We start from the raw sequence: 20,398 nt of genomic DNA on the forward strand, positions 1-20,398 counted from the left end.
GATAGCATCTTCAACAAATGGTGCTGGGAAAACTGGAAATCCATATGCAACAAAATGAAACTGAATCCCCTCCTCTCGCCATGCACAAAAGTTAACTCAAAATGGATCAAGAAGCTTGATATCAAATCAGAGACTCTGCGTCTGATAGAAGAAAAAGTTGGCTCTGATCTACATATTGTGGGGTCCGGCTCCAAATTCCTTAATAGGACACCCATAGCACAAGAGTTAATAACAAGAATCAACAAATGGGACTTACTTAAACTAAAAAGTTTTTTCTCAGCAAGAGAAACAATAACAGAGGTAAATAGGGAGCCTACATCCTGGGAACAAATTTTTACTCCTCACACTTCAGATAGAGCCCTAATATCCAGAATGTACAAAGAACTCAAAAAATTAAACAATAAGATAATAACCCAATCAACAAATGGGCCAAGGACCTGAACAGACACTTCTCAGAGGAGGACATATAATCAATCAACAAGTACATGAAAAAATGCTAACCATCTCTAGCAGTCAGAGAAATGCAAATCAAAACCACCCTAAGATACCATCTCACTCCAGTAAGATTGGCAGCCATTATGAAGTCAAACAACAACAAGTGCTGGTGAGGATGTGGGGAAAAGGGTACTCTTGTACATTGCTGGTGGGACTGCAAATTGATGCGGCCAATTTGGAAAGCCCTATGGAGATTCCTGGGAAAGCTGGGAATGGAACTACCATTTGACCCAGCTATTGCCCTTCTCGGACTATTCACTGAAGACCTTAAAAGAGCATACTACAGGGATACTGCCACATCAATGTTCATAGCAGCACAATTCACAATAGCTAGACTGTGGAACCAACCCAGATGCCCTTCAATAGATGAATGGATAAAAAAAATGAGGCATTTATACACAATGGAGTATTATGCAGCACAAAAATTACAAAATCATGGAATGTGCAGGGAAATGGATGGCACTAGAGAAGATTATGCTACGTGAAGCTAGCCAATCCCTAAGAAACAAATGCCAAATGTCTTCTTTGATATAATGACAGCAACTAAGAACACAGCAGGGAGGAAGAGCAGGAGGAAAAGATTAACATTTAACAGAGACATGAGGTGGGAAGGAAAGGGAGAGAAAAGGGAAATTGCATGAAAATGGAAGAAGACCCTCATTGTTATAGAAAATTACATATAAGAGGTTGTGAGGGGAATGGGAAAAAAAACAAGGAGAGAAATGAATTACAGTAGATGGGGTAGAGAGAGAAGATGGGAGGGGAGGGGAGAAGGGAGAGTAGAGGATAGGAAAGGTAGCAGAATACAACAATTACTAATATGGCATTATGTAAAAATGTGGATGGTTCAACCTATGGAAATCAACACAGGATTCATTAATAGACTTAAAAACATGACATAATTCTCTCAATAGTTGAAGAAAGAGAATTTGACAGAATACAGCATCCATTCATGTTCAAAATGGTAGAAAATATAGGGATAATATGAATGTAACTGAACATTTTAAAAGCTCTATACCAAAAAACCCAAGACTAACATGATTCCAAATGGAAAAAAATGAAACATTCTTTCTAAAAACTAGAAAAAGACAAGGGTGCCCTCTTTCACCACTTCTATTCAACATATGAATTTTGAAATTCTAATCAGAACAGTTTGGAAAGAGAGATTAAAGGGATATGAATATGAAAAGAAGAGCTCAAAATATCCCTATTTGCTGACAACAATATTTTATACGTAGAAGACACAAAACTACACCACACAATTTTTAAAACTCATAACCACACTCAGCATAGTAGCAGGATATAGAATTAACACTCATAAATCAATTATGATCCTGTACACAAATTGTGCATCAGCTGATGAATCACAATGGATTCAAAACAATTTAAAAAATAAAATAATCAGGAAACAATCTAAGAAGTGAAAGACCTCTATTATGAAAATTACCAAACACTAAAGAAAGAAATTGAAGAAGACCGTAGAAGATGAAATATTTCAAATGTTCATGGATTGGCAGAATTAATGTTACCAAAATTGACATACTACCAAAATGCTATACTTTTAATGCAACTCCTATTAAAATGTCAATGATATTTCACAAAGAAATAGAAAAAGCAATCATAAAATTCACTTGGAAAAACAAAAAGCCCAGAATATTCAAAACAATCCTTAGTGAAAAAAAGTGAAGCAGACAGCAGACATCACAAGATCTGCTCTCAAATTATACTATAGTGCTACAAAAATGGCATGGGATTGGCACCAAAACAGGCAAAATGTCCAATGGAACAGAAAAGACATCACAAAGACAAAAATCACATACATTCTGTCTTGTTAATCTAGACAAAGGCACCAACAACATACATTAAAAGAAAAGACAGCCTCTTAAACAAATGGTACTGAGAAAACTGGAAATATGCATGTGGCAGAATCAAATTGAACCCCTACCCCTATCCCTGCACAAAACTCAACTCAAAGTACATCAAGGAACTAGGCATTAAACCAGACATCCTGTACCCACTAGAAGAAAACATAGGCCCAACTTTCCATCATCTTGGCTTAGGAACTGACTTCCTCAACAAGACTTCTAAATTGCATCAAATAAAATCAAGAATCGATAAATGGGAAGGAAACAAAGTAAAAAGCTTTCTCACAGGAAAGAAAATTATCAAGAACATGAACAGAGAACCTACAAACTGGGAGAAAATCTTTACCACCTGCACCTCAGAACATTAGTCTTCTGGATATATAAAGAATTCAAAACAAACCAGCACAGGAGGCTGAAAGAGGAGGATCAAGAGTTCAGATCCATCCAGCTTCAGCAATGGTGAGGCACTGAGCAACTCTATGTCTAAATAAAATGCAAAACAGAGATGGGTATGGGGCTCAGTGTTATAGAACTAGCCTTGCAGGTGTAAGACCCTGTGTTTGATCTTCAGCATTACATAAAAATAAATAAATAAATAATAAACAAGTAAATAAGTAAATTGTGTCCATCTACAACAAAAATAATAAAAATAAAATAAAACACAGGGCTGGGGATGTGGCTCAGTGGTTGAGTGCCCCTGAGTTGAATCCCCACTACTTGCCCCCATGAAAAAAATAAAAATAAAAAAACTTAACACACACACACACACACACACACACACACACACACACAACCCAATATAGTTAATATTCTCTTCTAGTGGTCATAGGATGTCAATAAATGTGCAAAGGATCTGAAACTGGTTGTTCACAGAACAAGAAATACAATTGGTGAGCAAATATATTTTTTAAATGCTCAATATCCAACCAGCAGTGTATGAGGGTACCCTTTTCCTGCATCCTCACCAGCATTTGTTGTTGTTTGTCTTCATCATGGCTGCCATTCTTACTGAAGTGAGATAGTATCGTAGGGTAGTTTTAATTTCCCTTTCTATGATTGCTAGAGATGGTGAGCATTTTTTCATATATTTATTGATTGATTGTATATCCTCTTCTGCGAAGTGTCTGTTCCGGTCCTTGGCCCATTTGTTGATTGGATTATTTGTGTGTGTGTGTGTGTGTGTGTGTGTGTTTAGCGTTTTGAGTTCTTTGCATACCCTAGAGATTAGAGCTCTATCTGATGTGTGAGGGGTAAAAATTTGTTCCCAGGATGTAGGCTCCCTATTCACCTCACATATTATTTCTCTTGCTGAGAAAAAAACTTTTTAGTTTGAATTCATCCCATTTGTTAATTCTTGGTTTTAACTTTTGTGCTACAGGCATCTTATTAAGGAAGTTGGGGCCTAGCTCCACATGAGGAAGATTAGGGCCTACTTTTTCTTCCATTAGATGCAGAGTCTCTTGTTTAATTCCTAGACCCTTGATCCATTTTGAGTTAACTTTTGTGCATGGTGAGAGAGAGGGATTCAATTTCATTTTGTTGCATATGGATTTCCAGTTTTCCCAACACCATTTGTTGAGGATGCTATATTTTCTCCAGTGCATACTTTTAGTACCTTTGTCTAATATAAGGTAGTTGTACTTTTGTGGGTTAATCTCTGTGTCCTCTATCCTATACCATTGGTCCACCAGCCTGTTTTGGTGCCAGTACCATGCTGTTTTTGTTACTATTGCTCTGTAGTATAGTTTAAGATCTGGTATAGTGACACCATCTGTTTCACTCTTCCTGCTTAGAATTTCTTTTGCTATTCTGGGTCTCTTATATTTCCAGATGAAATTCATAATTGCTTTTTCTATTTATGTGAGGAATGTCATTGGGATTTTGATCAGAATTGCACTGCTAGTGAGATTGTAAATTGGTGCAGCCAATTTGGAAAGCAGTATGGAGATTCCTTGGAAAACTGGGCATGTAACCACCATTTGACCCAGCTATTCCTCTTCTAGGACTATACCCAAAAGACCTAAAAGGAGCATACTACAGGTACTCAGCCACATCAATGATTATAGTAGCACAATTCACAATAACTAGACTGTAGAGCCAACCTAGATGCCCTTCAATAGATGAATGGATAAAAATATGTGGCATATATACACAATGGAATATTACTCAGCACTAAAAAATAATAAGATCATGGCATTTGCAGGGAAAAGGATGGCATTAGAGCAGATTATGCTAAGTGAATTTAGCCAGTCCCCAAAAAACAAATGCCAAATGTCTTCTCTGATATAAGGGGGTAACTCAAAATGGGGAAGAGAGAAAAAAGCATGGGAAGAAGATTACCTATACACAGGAAAGAGGGGTGGGAGGAAAGGAAGGGAGAAAGGGAATTGCACGGATGGTGGAAGGAGAGCCTCACTGTTATACAAACCACATGTATGAAGATGTGAGAAAAAAAGGAATAGTGCTACCTTAGATTAAGAAGAGAGAAGTGATGGGAGGGGAGAGGAGAGGTTGGAAAGATTGTAAGGATAGTAGAATGGAATAGACATTATTATTATTGGTGTATATATGTGAATGCATGATCAATGTGAATCTACAACCTGTATACTCAAAAAATGAGATATTGTATCTCATGTGGTTCAAATGTATGATATGTCAAGGTCATTGTACTGTCATGTGTAACTAACTGAAACAAATAAAAATAAAAAACGAATTGTAGTGCAAAAAAGTACATGTAAAATGGCATAAATTGACATAAACATACTTTATATTCAGAGGTAAAATTGTGCTTTATATGTGTAATAAAGATTGTAGTGCATTCCACTGTTATCGTGCACTTAAAAAATTATAAAATCAATAAAAAGTAGAAAAAATGCTAAAATTTCTCTAGAAATTAGAAAATGCAAATCAACACTACATTGATATTCCATTCTTGGTCCAGTCAAAATAGGAATTATCAAGAATACAAGGAACAATAAATGCTGGAGAGAATGTGAGAAAAAAGTTACACTCATACTTTACTAGTGAGACTGCAAATTGGTGCAACTACTCTGGAAAACAGTATGGAGATTCCTCTAAGAATTTGGAATGGAAACACCATTCAACGCGTTATCACCCCTGTTGAATCTTGATTTTATTTGTTGCAATTTAGAAGTCTTGTTGAGGAAATCAGTTCCTAAGTTGACATGATGGAGAGTTGGGCATGTATGTATATTATACACACACACACACACACACACACACACACATATATACACACACATACACACACACATATATATATATCCAAAGGACTTTAAATCAATATACTACAGTGACACAGCCACATCAATGTCTACTGCAGCCCAATTCACAATAGTTAAGCTAAGGAAACAACCTAGGTGAGCTTCAACAGATGAAAGGTTAGAGAAAATGGGGTACATATACACAATGGAGTATTTCTTATCCATAAAGAAGAATGAAATTTATGGCACTTGCTGGTAAATGGATGGAACTTGAGACTATTATTCTTAGTGAAATAAGCCAATACCAAAAAAACCAAAGGCCAAAAGTTCTCTCTGATCCTAAATAGAATCAGATGTAGCCCATGTATGTAAAAAATACACTCTACTGTCATATCTAAAAAAATAAAATAAAACCTGGTGCTGAAAAAAATTAAAAATAAGAACAGCGATAAAAAGCTTTAACCTAAAACACACATTTAGTAATGGAAAGAGATGACTAAAATTCAGTGGTCTGGACACACTAAAGGAAGACTAGAAATAAATGAAGAAACTCTTACAGAATTTTGCAAGTTTGAGATCTTCATTTATGCAGGTTCTCAGCCTAGGTATCTCCCATATATTTGCAGACACCATATTATTGACAAGTATGGAGGAACCACCACAGAAAATGCATTTCAGATACTCTACTGCCTATATCACTATTTCACTAACATGACTCCACTCTCACAACACTGACAAAGAAAGTTGTTACTTAACAGTGCGAGCTATCACCATTCAGGAGTCACAGATTGGACATAAGAAATTACAACAGAGACACCATTTGGAAAATAATTCAACATCACACATTTAATCAATAGCATAAGACACATCATCCAGGGAAAACAGTTTCCTAAGCAGACACTCAAATAAATGTGGAAAAGATATATATCCTTGAAGATGTACAAATTTCAATATAGAAAAATAAGAAAGATAAAAAGCAAAGTAGCATGACTGTTTTATAGTTAATTACCCTAGAAACTATTTCTAAAGATAATGCAATATAAAAAATGCCAGAATAAAATTCAAAAAAAATGTTAAAATAGTGAATTATTTCAAAGATGAAGCAAAGAAAAACTGAGTAGATTAAGGAAAACAATGCATGGCATGAGAAAACAATTCAATACAGATTCTGAAAAAGAATCAATTAGAAATCTTGAAAATAAAGAGCTCAATACCTCAAATAAATATATCCAGTTGAAGTTAGACCCATAGACTAGATCAAGTGAAAGAAAAAAATATCAGAGCTTGAAGTTGATGATGAAATATCACATTCAGACAATATCAACAACAATCAAAATAATTGTAAACAAATTACAAAACCACTAGATACAATTCATAGACTACTTTTATGAATCACTGGTACACATAATGGAGAAGAGGTACAGGCTACAGGCAATGAAAGCTTTCTCAGTGAATAAAAGAAACTATTTCTTATCTCTTGTGAAAGTTATGGACATCCAGGTATAGGATTTTAGAATACCAAATGGACATGGCCCAAAAAGTATTTCTCCAAATCATAGTCTATAAAATTACCAAAGGTAAACTGAAATCTATAATAAGGGCCAAAGCAATTATAAACAGATCAGAAAAATATTAGATTTCTGAGTAGAAATTTTAAGGCCCAGGAAATGGTATATTTCAAACCCCAAATAAAAATGTTAAAAAAGAAACAAAGACAATAATTGTAAAATGGATGGAAAAGGTGATCATCGTGTTAAGGTGAAAAAATCAGAAACAAAACCCCAATTATCACATTCTCTTCCTAACGTGGAATCTGGGAAAAAAATAAGAATGACTAGAAAATGATGGAGGGAACATTAAGGAAGAGGGAAGGTAACTGGGGATGAAAAAGGGAGTAGAGGGGAAAATGGAAGTAAGGAGAGTGATCAGGATTCAAGTATTGTATATGTGTGTATAGAAATATCACTGTGAAATTCACTAATGTAGGCACTCAATAGGAACTGATATTAACAGTTGACATTATAACAAGTCCAATCTGCTATCATGTGACCATATATGAAACAGAATGTATAATTTAAAAATATTCTTACTTCTGCAAAGACATAAAATTTCAGGGTCAAAATTAATGTAAAATTTCTTCAGACAATATCATTTAGATGACAAATTTCTTATAGTTAATTATTAAGATATCCTGGATTCTATATGAGCAAGAAAGATATAAAAATATGAATGGAATTTGAACATTTATTTTTTTCCACTCTTCTTTTGTGATCAAACATTCTTACTCTTATTTACACAGGGCATGAACACCAAGAGTAACTCATTTTTTTAAGTCTTACCTGGATTGAAATTTACTGATGTTCTAGATTGTTCTTTCATGTATTGAAGAATTAAATCCCTGTTTCTGTATTTGAAAAAAGTAATAAAATTGGTATTTTAACACTCATATGAAAACACTGACCAAATATAATTCAATACTTTATAATGTTTTAGATCTAGTATCAGAACTTTTTCATATGCTCTCCTAATCTCTATGCCCTATAAACATTTTGTTAACTTGAAAATTATTTGTACAATGTTTTTTTCTGTTTTGTGAGATGGTATTTCATGATGATGGTCAGGCTGATCTTAAATACCTGGGCTCAAGCAATTGTCCTGCCTCAGGCTCTTAAGTAGCTGGGGTAAATGTATGTGTCACTGCACACACAGCGTAAAGTTAAAGAAGAAAAAAGATGAAATGATCATTAATTGAGAACAGGACAGGTAAATATATTAACTAGTGTAGCTTGAACTCAGAAAATGCCCTGTCTCTGTAAAAAATAGTTTTTTGTTCTTGCACAACTTCTTTCTCTTAGGCTTAAGGCCTTTTAAAAAATAAGGGTAGTATCACTTTAGTTCACCAGGTTGTTATGGAGATTTACTAAGATAATATTGAAACATGTTAAGCAAAATAGTAAAATAATGGCATACTTAACTACTTACAATCTCAGCTAGAACTAATGTGCATTTTTCATAGGTTCTAATATTCAAAAGTTAAAATTATTTTAAAAAATGCTTGTGTCCTAATTTTCATGATCAATTGGGCTTTTCTTTGTGCTTTGTAACTCAAAGCAAATCAACAATTAATTTATAACTATTTATAAATATCTCCTTAAATTAGAGAATATAATCATCCCCTCTGTGAGACTAATCAATAATAACAAAGGCAAGAAATTAACAAATGCCAAAAACTTGGACTACTACTATTTCTTCTCTACCTAGTTGAACAGAATCAGCAGATAAGCATAGCTACATTTCCATGTTGATCTCCAACTGACTTGGAACACAAAATTTTCTTTAACACAATGGATACTGAGGAGTCATGATGGGGCTCAGCTCTCTTAGATTCAATGAATCTGCTTCATATATTCCTTTTGAGGCAGACCTTAATAAATGCTGAAAACTTTAGGCAGCAATTCCAACAGCTTGGAAATTTCCATTACTTGGGAAAACTACTAGAAGTGCCAATCTAAATTGGCACTCACCATGGAAAACAGTGATGTGGAACCCGCTGCAGTCAAAGGAAATCTATTTCAAGGGATGGAAGGATTTGGGGCACAGATCTGTTAGCCAGGATGACAGAAAACTCTGATTTCTTCCAGAGATTACTTGAAGCTTTACTTGAAGTTTTCTAATAGATTTGAATGATTTTAATTTTATGACAGAAAAGACAAAGTCCTAAAAGGATAATGCACCAGAAATGGCAAGGCTAATATGGGGATTCCACATAAGGTTCCTAAAAGGGTGAAAGGGTCAGAGTGCTTAGTATTTGTTGGCCAAAGCTAGAGGCCAAGCTGTCAAAGCAGAGTGCTTCTGCTGGAAACAACTGTTGAATAAAAAAGCGTAAGTGCATGAGAAATAAAAAGAGTGTTGAGTCTAAGTGTGGGTTACCATGAAGACTCAGGGATTGGATCAGTCAGGATATTTTGAAATAAAAGCTCTTCATTACCAGACTGCAGGGCCAGGTCTGGCAGAAACACCACAGCAACAGAACTGACAAAGGAACAATTTAAAAATCTATTTATTCCCCTCCATCTGACTACAGAATTATCTTCCTTACACTTCAAGGATATCATTAGGTCCCTGATAAATTAAAGGGGGATGGTAGAATAGCTAACTTCAGCTAAACAGGGAATTTCAAGACTCAAATAGCAAATTATAAAATCATAGGTGTGATACTATCTCTCCCTGTGAGGAGGGGTTATGCTTGAAATGAATTGGATAATTCTGGAAACCCTAAGGATAAAGGTTTACAAAGTCCTAAGATATTAGCTAGTGGTATATCTCAGTGGTAGGAAAATTTCCCAGCATGCATGAGAAGAAAAAGAAAGGAGAGGGGAAGATAGAGGAGAGAACAAACCTTGAAGGTGACTCATGCACACATCACTACTTATTTTTTTTAAAATAACTAATCCATTTTAATTATGTATATATGACAGTAGAGTGCAATTTGATTCATTGGACACAACTGCAACAACTTTCATTTCTGATTTCACAGGATGTACCATTGTATCATATATGCAGTCATACCTGTACCAAGGTAATAATGTCTATCTCACTCCACCATCTTTCTTGCCTCCATTACCCGTCCCCATCTTTCTCTTTTCCCAATCAAAGTATCATCACTGCTTCTTGGCTAGACTTTGAAGTGTTTCTGACTAATGAACTGTCCTAACTCACTAAGGTTCCATACATAGTAATGCTATGAAATCTCACCTCATATATAAGATGCAACAGGTGTAACTATTGTGTATGTACATCTAATGTTGATTAGTATTGTAATGTAAATACTTACGCAGTATTTCCACTAGCAATGGCATAAGACAAGGCAATCTCTCCACAATTATCTGAAGCAGACACATTAACACCACATTGAAGCAGCAGCTCAGCTATGTATGTTGATTTATGTTCCACAGCCAACATGAGGGCTGTTCTAAAATAAGAGAGATAACTTCAAATTTAGATATTTTAATAAGTTTATTTAAAAAGCCATTGTAATACATTTTACCAATTTGACATCTAGCTTTACATACACTAACAGACATATACATCTTGGAAGATCAAATCTTTATCTTTCTAAATCATTTGTAAATCTAAAAGGAAAACAAACACATAAAAACATAAATCACGTGTCCCAAAAGGGGAGAGTTACAAACTTAAAATCCTTCAATGAACATTAATTATGATGAGGTCATTCATCTGGAGTTGGCAAAGATTTCAATGAATAAAGCTCCATTTCTTTCTTAGAGTGATGTAATATATTGTAACTCACAGTCAGCCAAAGGTCAAGGAGTAAAAAAGGTATTTGCAGGTATAACATAATAACAGTAGCACTGGTGATACTAATAATAATTGTTGCTTCAGTCATTCACTCTGAGAAGCATATGCCAGGCATTGAAATCAATGCTACATGTATAATCTTGCAACCAGATTTCAAGCATATGTTACACTCTTTTTCATTATAAATGTTCAAAATTTGTTAAGACTAATTAGACGTCACTTAGGAAAAATCTGAAATCAATATTCTACAAATTAAGTAATTTAAAGCAAATAGTCATATAAAGGAAAAAATAATTCTCAATGTCCATCTGTACTCAACACAGCATTTCCAAAAGAAAACTATACCAGAAGATGAAATATTACAGAGAATTTAAAAAGTTCAATACTGAATAAAAGCACAAACTAAAAGTCTATATTTTACAAAACTAACATGAAAACTCTAGCTAACACAAGATTATGTGATCAACAAAATCAAATAGTAATCATCAGCCAATAATTATAAGGGCATGTGAATCATACTACATACTCTTATTTGTGTTGCTCAGTTTGAATAATTGCTTTTCTCCTTAATTTTAGTGTATGTTCATAAATTTCACTCTATTCCAATGATTATGTCATTCCCATTAATTTAATATTTTTAACTTGAGTGATTTTACTACAATATTAACCTTTTTCCAAAAAATATAAAGTACTATACCTTCCCTTATCATCAACTTCATGTATGTTTGCTTTATTCTTAATAAAAAATTCTACCATCATCTTCCTGTTTTTCTTTATGGCGAGTAAAAGTGGTGTTTGGCCACTCTGAAAAACAACAAATATAGTTTATTCACAAAATTACTATTTTTCAACTGAAGTTAACCTTACAAAATACTGTATGAACATCAGCATATAATAATAATGTAAATTAAGAGTAGCCACTCTCTTCTCTTCCCATTCTGCTTCCATACGTGCTGCTCTTTCATTTTGAGATGCCTCTCCTCTGCCTAGAGTGGCCACATGAACTCCAGCATTTCTAAAACTGCTTCATACATTTACTGTTTCCATGGATCTTTGCTGCTGTCAACCATTCATCCTGGCATCTTGGAGTTATGTAACATGAACCCTCCTCAACCAAGAGCATCTTTAGAACATAAACTGTATTTTATACCCCAATAGACCCATTCCCTAATACATATTAGTAAAGGACGTAAGTATTATATTTCACTAACAAGCCAAATTCTCAACTCACTAGTAGGGTGTATAAATCATATTCTGAAGAACGTCTACTTTTCCAGTAATACCAAGCCTCATAGAAAAGATTCCTTGTTTTACTGTTTGAGAAAATTTACACAACTGTGCATTGTATGTCCAGTAGTACAGAAATACCTTTTCCATTGCTTAACACCTACTTGACACTGATTTTTTATTGGAGATATTCACATGTGAACAATTGAAGTTACAGGAATATATTTCTGAGAGCTTTTCCAGCAACATGGAAGTTTTCTCCATGTTATACAAGTCCACTTGATTCTTTTTTATTTATGAAATCAGAATCCCAGATTCCAATGTAAGGAATTTCTGCTTAAAATTGATAGAGTCTGAGTAAACTATGTTGCTTTTTCATAATTGTTCCTGTGTCTTCTCTTATTATAAGTTGAAAGATATTTATCTTACATGTCAGAAAGTTCAATACAAAAACATATTATTTTTATGCAATTGGAGAAAATTTTTCCAACTAATCCACTGAGAGGGGATTAACAAAAAGAAATAACCAACTCAAAAAAAATTAACACAGAGCTGGGATTATGGCTCAGTGGTAGAGCATTCACCTAGCACATGTGAGGCCCTGGGTTTGATCCTCAGCAGCACATAAAATAAATAAAATCAATGTATTTTCTCCAATAAGAATTAAAATATAAATGTTTTTTAAAACTCCAAACAAACAAAAAAACCACCCAGTCAATAACTGAGCAAAAGAACTAAACAGAAATTTCTCAAAAGAAACACAAATGTCCCAACTATATATAAAAAAAGTCTTCTACATCTCTAGCAATTATGTTAATGCAAATAAAAACTACACTAAGACTTTATCTTACTCCAGCCACAATGGTAATTATCAAGAACACAAACAGTAATATATACTGGTAAGAATGTGGGGCTGGGGATGTGTCTCAAGCGGTAGCACGCTTGCCAGGCATGTGTGTGGCCCAGGTTCGATCCTCAGGACCACATACAAAGATGTTGTGTCTGCTGAAAATGAAAAAATTAATAATAATAAATATATTCTCTCTCTCTCTCTCTCTCTCTCTCTCTCTCTCTCTCTCTCTCTCTCTCTCCCTCCCTCCCTCCCTCCCTCCCTCCCTCTGCCTCTCCTTCTCTCTCTCCCTCTCCCTCTCCCTGGTTAAAAAAAAAAAAGAATGTGGGGGTAAGGCACACGTTTACACTGTTGGTGGGACTACATACTAGTACAACTACCCTGGAAAACAGTTTGGAGATCTCCCAAAATCTAAGAAGGGAACCACAACATGAAACAGCTATCCCATGACTCAGTATTTTCCCAAAATTAGTAAAACAAAATTTTACGTGTAACTGTATATTAATACAGTCACATGTGTGTTTACAGTAGCACAATTCACAACAGGTAAATTATGAAATTAACCCAAGTACCTGTGAATGGATGAAAGGATTAAGAAATTCTGGTGCACATACATACAATGGAGTTATAACTCAGCCATAAAAATACATTATGTCATTTGTTGGTAAATGAGTTGGTATCCAAGAATATCATGCTAAGTGAAATAAGTCAAATAAGAAACTCAAAGGTAAAATGTTTCATATGTGGAAGCTGGAGTTAATTAAAGAAAAAGAAATGAAGAACAGAATATCAAAAGATGTAAAGAAGATCATTAGTGTAGAAAAAGAAGATTGAGAGGCACAGAGATAATGAAAAAGGGAAGGCAATGAAGAAGGAAATCTTTAAAATTCATGTTATATGCATATATAAATATGCCACAGGTAATTGCACCCTTATGTATAAGTAAAAAGAATCAACCAAATATAAATAAATAGACAGGTGAAAGGAGGTCCAGGAGAATAGGAGGGGGAGAATGGAGGAGGAGGGGTAGACAGATGGAAAAGAGGGAATCAATGACTCAACTGGAATTCCATGCATGTAAGATTTGGGGGAAATGAATTTAACTACTATGTAAAACTATAAACTCTAATAAAAATAACATTGAAAATGTATTCTCACTTGTAACGACAATCCTGGTAACATAATGCTTGGTTATTTTCCAAAATTCTTTTTATTCTCATCCACTTTAATTGCTACTTAAAATTACTTATAATTTTAGGAAAAATTTAATTCAGAAATTTTGTGTATCATCAAGATTAATGCTGATCTACACAGATTACTTGTAGCATCATGAAAGGCACTAAACATTTGCATTTTTAAGGAACAAAGCGGAAGACTGATACATAGTACAGCTGGCAAAATCCATGAGTTATCTACTTCTAGTAATAATTTATCCATTCTAGCAATGAGTGATCTAATCAGCCTTTCAAAAATTCCAATGGGAACATGATTTTTATAGTATATATAGAGAAAACTATTTAACTTCCAAATTCTAAATTCAAACAATTAATCCCATATGAAAGACATTCATAATATATTATGTAGTCCATATTCTTGTATATCAGTAGAAAACACCATGAAATCTTTATCACACTATATTAAAAAAGAGGAGTTGTAACCTCATTTATAGAGGCAAAGTAGGTGATTGGAGTAAGTGCTGCAGTTGCCAGAAGCAAACTGAAGAACATGTGTGCCCAGCATGTGGGAGGCAAACCCTGCACACCACACCACACAGTACTATGGCTCAAAGGGACCGCATCAGATTCCTTCACAGAAGCTTGAAGTTCAGATTTCTGCATGAGTCTCTTGAATTCTAAGTGTGGATTCAACTGATGGAGGCAAACTAAATACACACATGAGCTACAAAAGGAGGAGGAAGAATATGAGGAGAACTTCCAACATTTGCTAGTATTTTAATAAAAAGAAAATTTGCTTATGATCAGTATTTTTTAACATGCATTACTGTTAATTTTAAGAAAAATTTTAAATATTTTGAAAATAACAGTGATTGATGTATATACCGTGTTTTTGGCTTCAATATCTGCGTTGTATGAAAGCAGTTTTGCTGGTATTAATGTGTTCCTATAAAAGATAACATAGTGGAGCGGAGTTTCACCCTTGTTGTTGTGAACATTTGGATTGGCACCATGTTCTAGAAGAATAATTGCACATTCCTCTTCCTCATATTGTAGAGCCTGTTGGTTTTAACCAAGAAATAGATTGTAAATTTTGGAAATCCAAGAAAAATATTTCACGTTTTATTCATTAGTTATAACTAAATGGCATTAACCAATTTTTCTTCTAAGCATTTCATCAAATTCATTTCCTGCAAAACCACTGGTATATCTACCTTCATCAATGGTGTGTTGCCATCACTGTCACACAAATCGACATTACATTTCCTCTTCACTAGAAGAGCCACCACTGCTGGTCTGCCATAGGCACAGGCATAATGTAGAGGGGTTCTGTGCAAGTAAGAAGCTTTATTAGGAATTCATAAGGTACCTTTTGAAATATACAACTATTAATGCAATTATAAACATTAAGTAGCTCATAATTCCTCTATTTTCTTATGAAGAAGGTACAATATTTAGTAGCTGTCATTACTTATTTTATTAATGAATGATCAGCCTAAGGCACTGACATTTTCTTCTTATTTCTTGTTTCTGATACTGCTGAGGATTGTACCCTGGGTTACTCAACTAATGAGTCATATCCTAAGCACATTTTTATTATATAAACAATTTTGATGCAGGGTCTCACTAAATTGCCCACTGTGGTCTTAAACTTCCAATGCTCTTGCCTCAGCATCCTAAGTCACTGGAATCATGGGTATGTGCGACTGTGCCTGGTTCCATTGAATTTACTTATTTTTGTTTGCTTTGTTTTCATATTGCTGGGGATAGAACCCAGGCCTGAAGCATTCTAGGTAAGGAAGGGCTCTACCACAGAACCACATCCCCAGAGCAGAGCAGCCCACTTGCCTAGAAAGAAGATGGACTTGAGATTTAGCTCATCTTCAGTATGAATTCTACTTTAGACTCTGTGATGTACTAGTTATCCCACAGTCTTACTCTCCCTCAATTTCCTAAAAAAGTAAGGATTAAAATGAGTATCTCCCTGGATACTACCAGGATGCTTAATGGAGAATCTCTGTAAAACATCTGAAGGTTTTGTAGCACCAGCAACAGCTCCATAATTGGTAGCTATTGTAATCAATATTATTGCTTTTTATCAACTAAGAGTATTTCAATTAATAAGTTAGTAGTATTGTAGTGATTTTTAAAAATATATATTTAAAACTATGTATTTCAATGAGTCTAAGATGATTTTTTTTTCTTATCATTTTAACAAGACTGACAATGGAATCCCACTAATAATTCGGGCTGCATTACAACTATAATTGGCAGCATTTAATTTTTTCTTCATAAACAAAATAAAGAACCATCATAATTCATGGTGCCTTACCTTAAGTGAAATGTGAGACAAACAATAGATTTATGGCAGTTCTCATGACATGGATGGCATTTAAATTCAGTTTTAGAAGTATGATAGGTAAAGTAGGCTGAATAATGACCGTAAAAGGCCAAACCGAAAGCAAACTTAATGCCAAAGGAAAAAGAACCCAAATGAATTAGTATGGTTAAATTAATTCAGTATTTATATATATGGGATTTATATATGAATTAGGCATTTTCAATGTTCAGTATTTAATACTGTCTTAATTTTTCACAAGGGACGTTTACAATTTCTTACCTCCATGAATGCATGATTGAAAAGGAGGAAGAACCTTTTCATTTGAAATTGAGTCCTATCACGTCAGTTTTAATTAACTGGTCACACCTAGAAAGTTTTTATGTAAGAGTTCTCTGAGATAGTAGAATATGTCAAATACAAAATAAGTAGCTGTGCAGTTCTTGCGCATTAAAAACGTATTCATTTTATGAGTACAAATGAATAGAATTAAAGAATAATTCTTTAATGCTTTACTTTATAAAAGTTTCACTTAAAAATACTAAAGTTGAGAAGTTTAGTATTTTTATGGGAAACTTTTATAAAGTAAAGCAATATTTTTTTAGGAGTAATAATCTTTTATACTTGCTCTCTTCTATTCTCACCAAAACAAAATTATTAACCTATAATTGCATATGTAAAATAAAATATACATATATAAGAAATGTATGTATAGTAATATCTACAATAGATGAAATGCACTATAGGACATCTATATAGAAATGTACTAGAAGAAAACATAAATGCTTTCTTCATGTTGGCAAAGGCGTTCTAAGAAATAATGAATTTGAAAGAAGACTTTTTTTTTCCTACCTCTCTTTTTAAAATTTATTATGTTGATGATGATGACAATGTTGTTGTTGTTGTTTTGCTGGGGATTGCACCCTTACCCTTTGCTTTGACATGCAAGAAGTGCTCTAACATTGAGCTACATTTCCAACCTTGGAATTCTAATTTAATCAGATAAAATACTCTAATTTTACAGATGCTCAAGTGACAGTGACATATGAACATAGAAAACATATTTATGTCCTTGGCAATAGAAGGAATTTAAGTCTAACAAATGAAATAAATTTCGCAGCTACAATATTTTGAAGATGAAGAGTAGTGGTATTGGGCTGTTGATTATGGCTTGAGCTGTTTATTGCTCCTCAAATAGATGATTTACTGACAACTGCTGTGCCACATTTAAAACTGTGCATGCCACTACCTACCAATTCCATTTTACTCTCCCTTCCAGATATTTGAGTATTCTTTTTATCCTGTTCCAGTCACTAATCTTTTGGCCATTGGCAAACAAGTAATTTGTGAAAGTTAATAATGTATTTTGATACACAGAATGGCAAGTCTTTGTTCATTGCAAACATTTTCTTAGTGTCATCATGACCCTAAATGACTGCGTGTGGAACTAAAAAATGTACAGATATTTTTATTTGTTTTTTGTGAAACTGATAACCACAGAGAGAGCTCACATTTGGGGTCAGTGAGTATTCTAATGCACAAACCACAAGCAGGGCCTACCTTTGATACTCTTAGTCCCTTCAGAACAGAGTAGGGAAAGCTACAGTAGGGCAGCAGCAGGCAGCACTGTACAGACTAGGCACCCTTTGTGTGCTACTCCCTTGGCCCTGGTGACTGAGAGCTTGCACTGCCTGGATGCTCTCAACCAATGCTCTACTCTTCATGCTTGTACAGATACACAGTAATGGATAACTACAGGAAAGGGTACTGGAACAGTGGAATCAGCAATTTTGGAATTTTGTGCGAGAAGCTTTTGGCAGATGCTTTTTTACTTTAAAGTGATAACAAAATTGAAAAAGCATGCTGTGTTTGGTGTTTTGGAAAGTGTGAAAGCTGCCAGTGAACTCTAGTGTCCTCTGTGGAAAGGTAGTTAAAGGTAGTTAACTTCACTAACTGAAGTTAATGAAGTATTTGCAGAAAATTCAGGGCTTGTCAACACTGTTGTTATGAAAATGGTTGGATGATCAAGATGACACCAAGTTATCCTAAGAATTTCATAAATTAGTGAGTGAAGCATGTGAGAAATTAGTAAAATCTTATTTTTAGAGGTGGAAGACACACCCCTAATACTAGTGTGAAGGAATTTTAAAAATATAAAAAAGAAGAAATAACATGGAGCCATCTTCCCAATTCAGAGTTCTTGTGAGGCTCTTGAGACACAACAGGTAACAGATTACATCTGAAAATTTTTCAATGCTTTTGAAAATGTGTACATTAAAAGCTGTTGTGTGTATTTATTTAAAAAAAAATCAGTGACCTTATAGGGAAATTTTAAGTTTCTGGGAAACCAGTTAAAAATTTGGTTTGTTTAGCTGCCCATTAGAAGTCCTGGGTACTGAACTTCCAAGGTGTGCAGGTCCTGGATATTGAGGACCCCACAGAATATTAAAGTCAAATATTCTGGTGAAAGGAGAACTGGTATCCTTTCTGCTCTGCTCCCATTGACACAGCCTGGATGGTGCAGGCTTCAATTCCATCAGCCCATTGGTCCCTTACCCCTCAGTCCCTGGCCTCCCAGACCCTATTACCTATTTTTATGATCAATGCGGTTAACATTACATCCACGTCCCAGATAACGCTTAATTCTTCCCAGTTCACCATTTTTGGCAGCCTGGTGGAGCTTATCAAGAGGGTTATATCCGAAAAACTTGATTCCCAGGCTTATATAAATAAACTGTCTCCAGGCTCTATCCATCCTGAATACAATTAGGTAACAACCTCTGTCAAGTGTCCTGCTAAAGCAGGTCTGCCGTTGCCTATCTGCCAACCAACTGGCAAAATAGTCGTTGCCAGGTGACACTGATAAACACAAATGCGCATTCCACAATCTGCATGGCCCTAGGTGATTGGCTCCTGGAAGGTCCGCCCCCTGTACTGTGATCAGCGCCTGGCTATTCTGTACAGAACCCACCAAGAACCAGGTGGGACTGCTCTGAGACTCCCCCCCAAGACCCATACAGTGAGTGAGATGCCCCACCAGAATCAGGTGGGCCTCAATGGCAGGCAGGTGAGAACCCCCCACACCCAGACCTGGGAGGGCAGGACTCATCCTCTCTGCCATTGCACAGCTGCCTATGTCCACAGCAGGAAACAAATACTGCACTCTTCCTATTACTTTATTCAGTAAATGGCAGAAAAGGAGATCCCTGACTTAAGATGTCCATTAAAAAAATCTGGAAAAATTCAGGAATGCATTTAATTTAAAGCAACAGATTAGAAGAAAACAATAGAATAACTGCGCCAAAAGCAATTTTAGTGTCACTCTGCTGCATCAACCACTCCCTGACATAGCTCTGCTCAACACAAAGAGGGAGTAAGCAGCCCACCAGTTCCACTCAAAAGCAAAAGGAGAATAGTGTAACAACCATCACCCTAGGCTTTCCAGTGTAGTACCAAAATGTCCTGATTCGGTTTCTCCCGACCCAGATTACTGAGCAGAGAAGAAGAGATGAGCTATTTGGAGATGACCTGAAACAAAGAAGTGGTGCAACACATGGATCAACTTGCAGCCGAAGAAATCATGGTCCCCAGTGGCTACTGTGCCCAGAACCCCCACAACCTCTGCACTGTCTCCTGTAAACAACTCTAGCCTTCATTTCTGGCGTTCCCTCAGGGTTTGCCATTACATACTTCAGGTGCTTGCTCCAAACAGACTGCAGCAGTTTTTGCCACTGAGGAAACCAACAGCCACAGAGAAACCCTGCATCTTTCCCTACTACAAAAAGCCTCAAAGGTGTTTGCATTCACAATCTCCAAGCACCTGTACCACTACCTCTAGATTCTGCCTATCCAAGGTAACCTCAGCTAGAGTTACCACAAATCCAGACTCAAGGTCACCAAACAGC

General features: G+C 35.2%; 1 protein-coding gene and 1 long non-coding RNA gene across 2 annotated transcripts in view; both read right to left on the reverse strand.

The window, feature by feature from the left end:
• Positions 1 to 11,669, reverse strand: part of LOC144367374 (ankyrin repeat and LEM domain-containing protein 1 homolog) — a 25,057-nt gene extending 13,388 nt beyond the window's left edge. Inside the window, exons 1-3 of the mRNA XM_078023371.1 lie at positions 11,601 to 11,669; positions 10,419 to 10,556; positions 7,924 to 7,988 (exon numbers count right to left, since the gene is read on the reverse strand). Coding sequence (XP_077879497.1) covers positions 7,924 to 7,988; positions 10,419 to 10,556; positions 11,601 to 11,662 — 265 coding nt within the window. The 5' untranslated portion in view covers positions 11,663 to 11,669. The remainder of the gene's footprint in view (positions 1 to 7,923; positions 7,989 to 10,418; positions 10,557 to 11,600) is intronic.
• The window catches only part of LOC144366743 (uncharacterized), a 17,764-nt gene continuing 9,032 nt past the window's right edge, over positions 11,667 to 20,398 (reverse strand). The window contains exons 3-5 of the long non-coding RNA XR_013425851.1: positions 15,370 to 15,484; positions 15,041 to 15,214; positions 11,667 to 11,707 (exon numbers count right to left, since the gene is read on the reverse strand). This is a non-coding gene — a long non-coding RNA (uncharacterized LOC144366743). The remainder of the gene's footprint in view (positions 11,708 to 15,040; positions 15,215 to 15,369; positions 15,485 to 20,398) is intronic.

Source organism: Ictidomys tridecemlineatus, chromosome 1 (genome assembly GCF_052094955.1).
Source record: "Ictidomys tridecemlineatus isolate mIctTri1 chromosome 1, mIctTri1.hap1, whole genome shotgun sequence".
NCBI lineage: Eukaryota > Metazoa > Chordata > Mammalia > Rodentia > Sciuridae > Ictidomys > Ictidomys tridecemlineatus.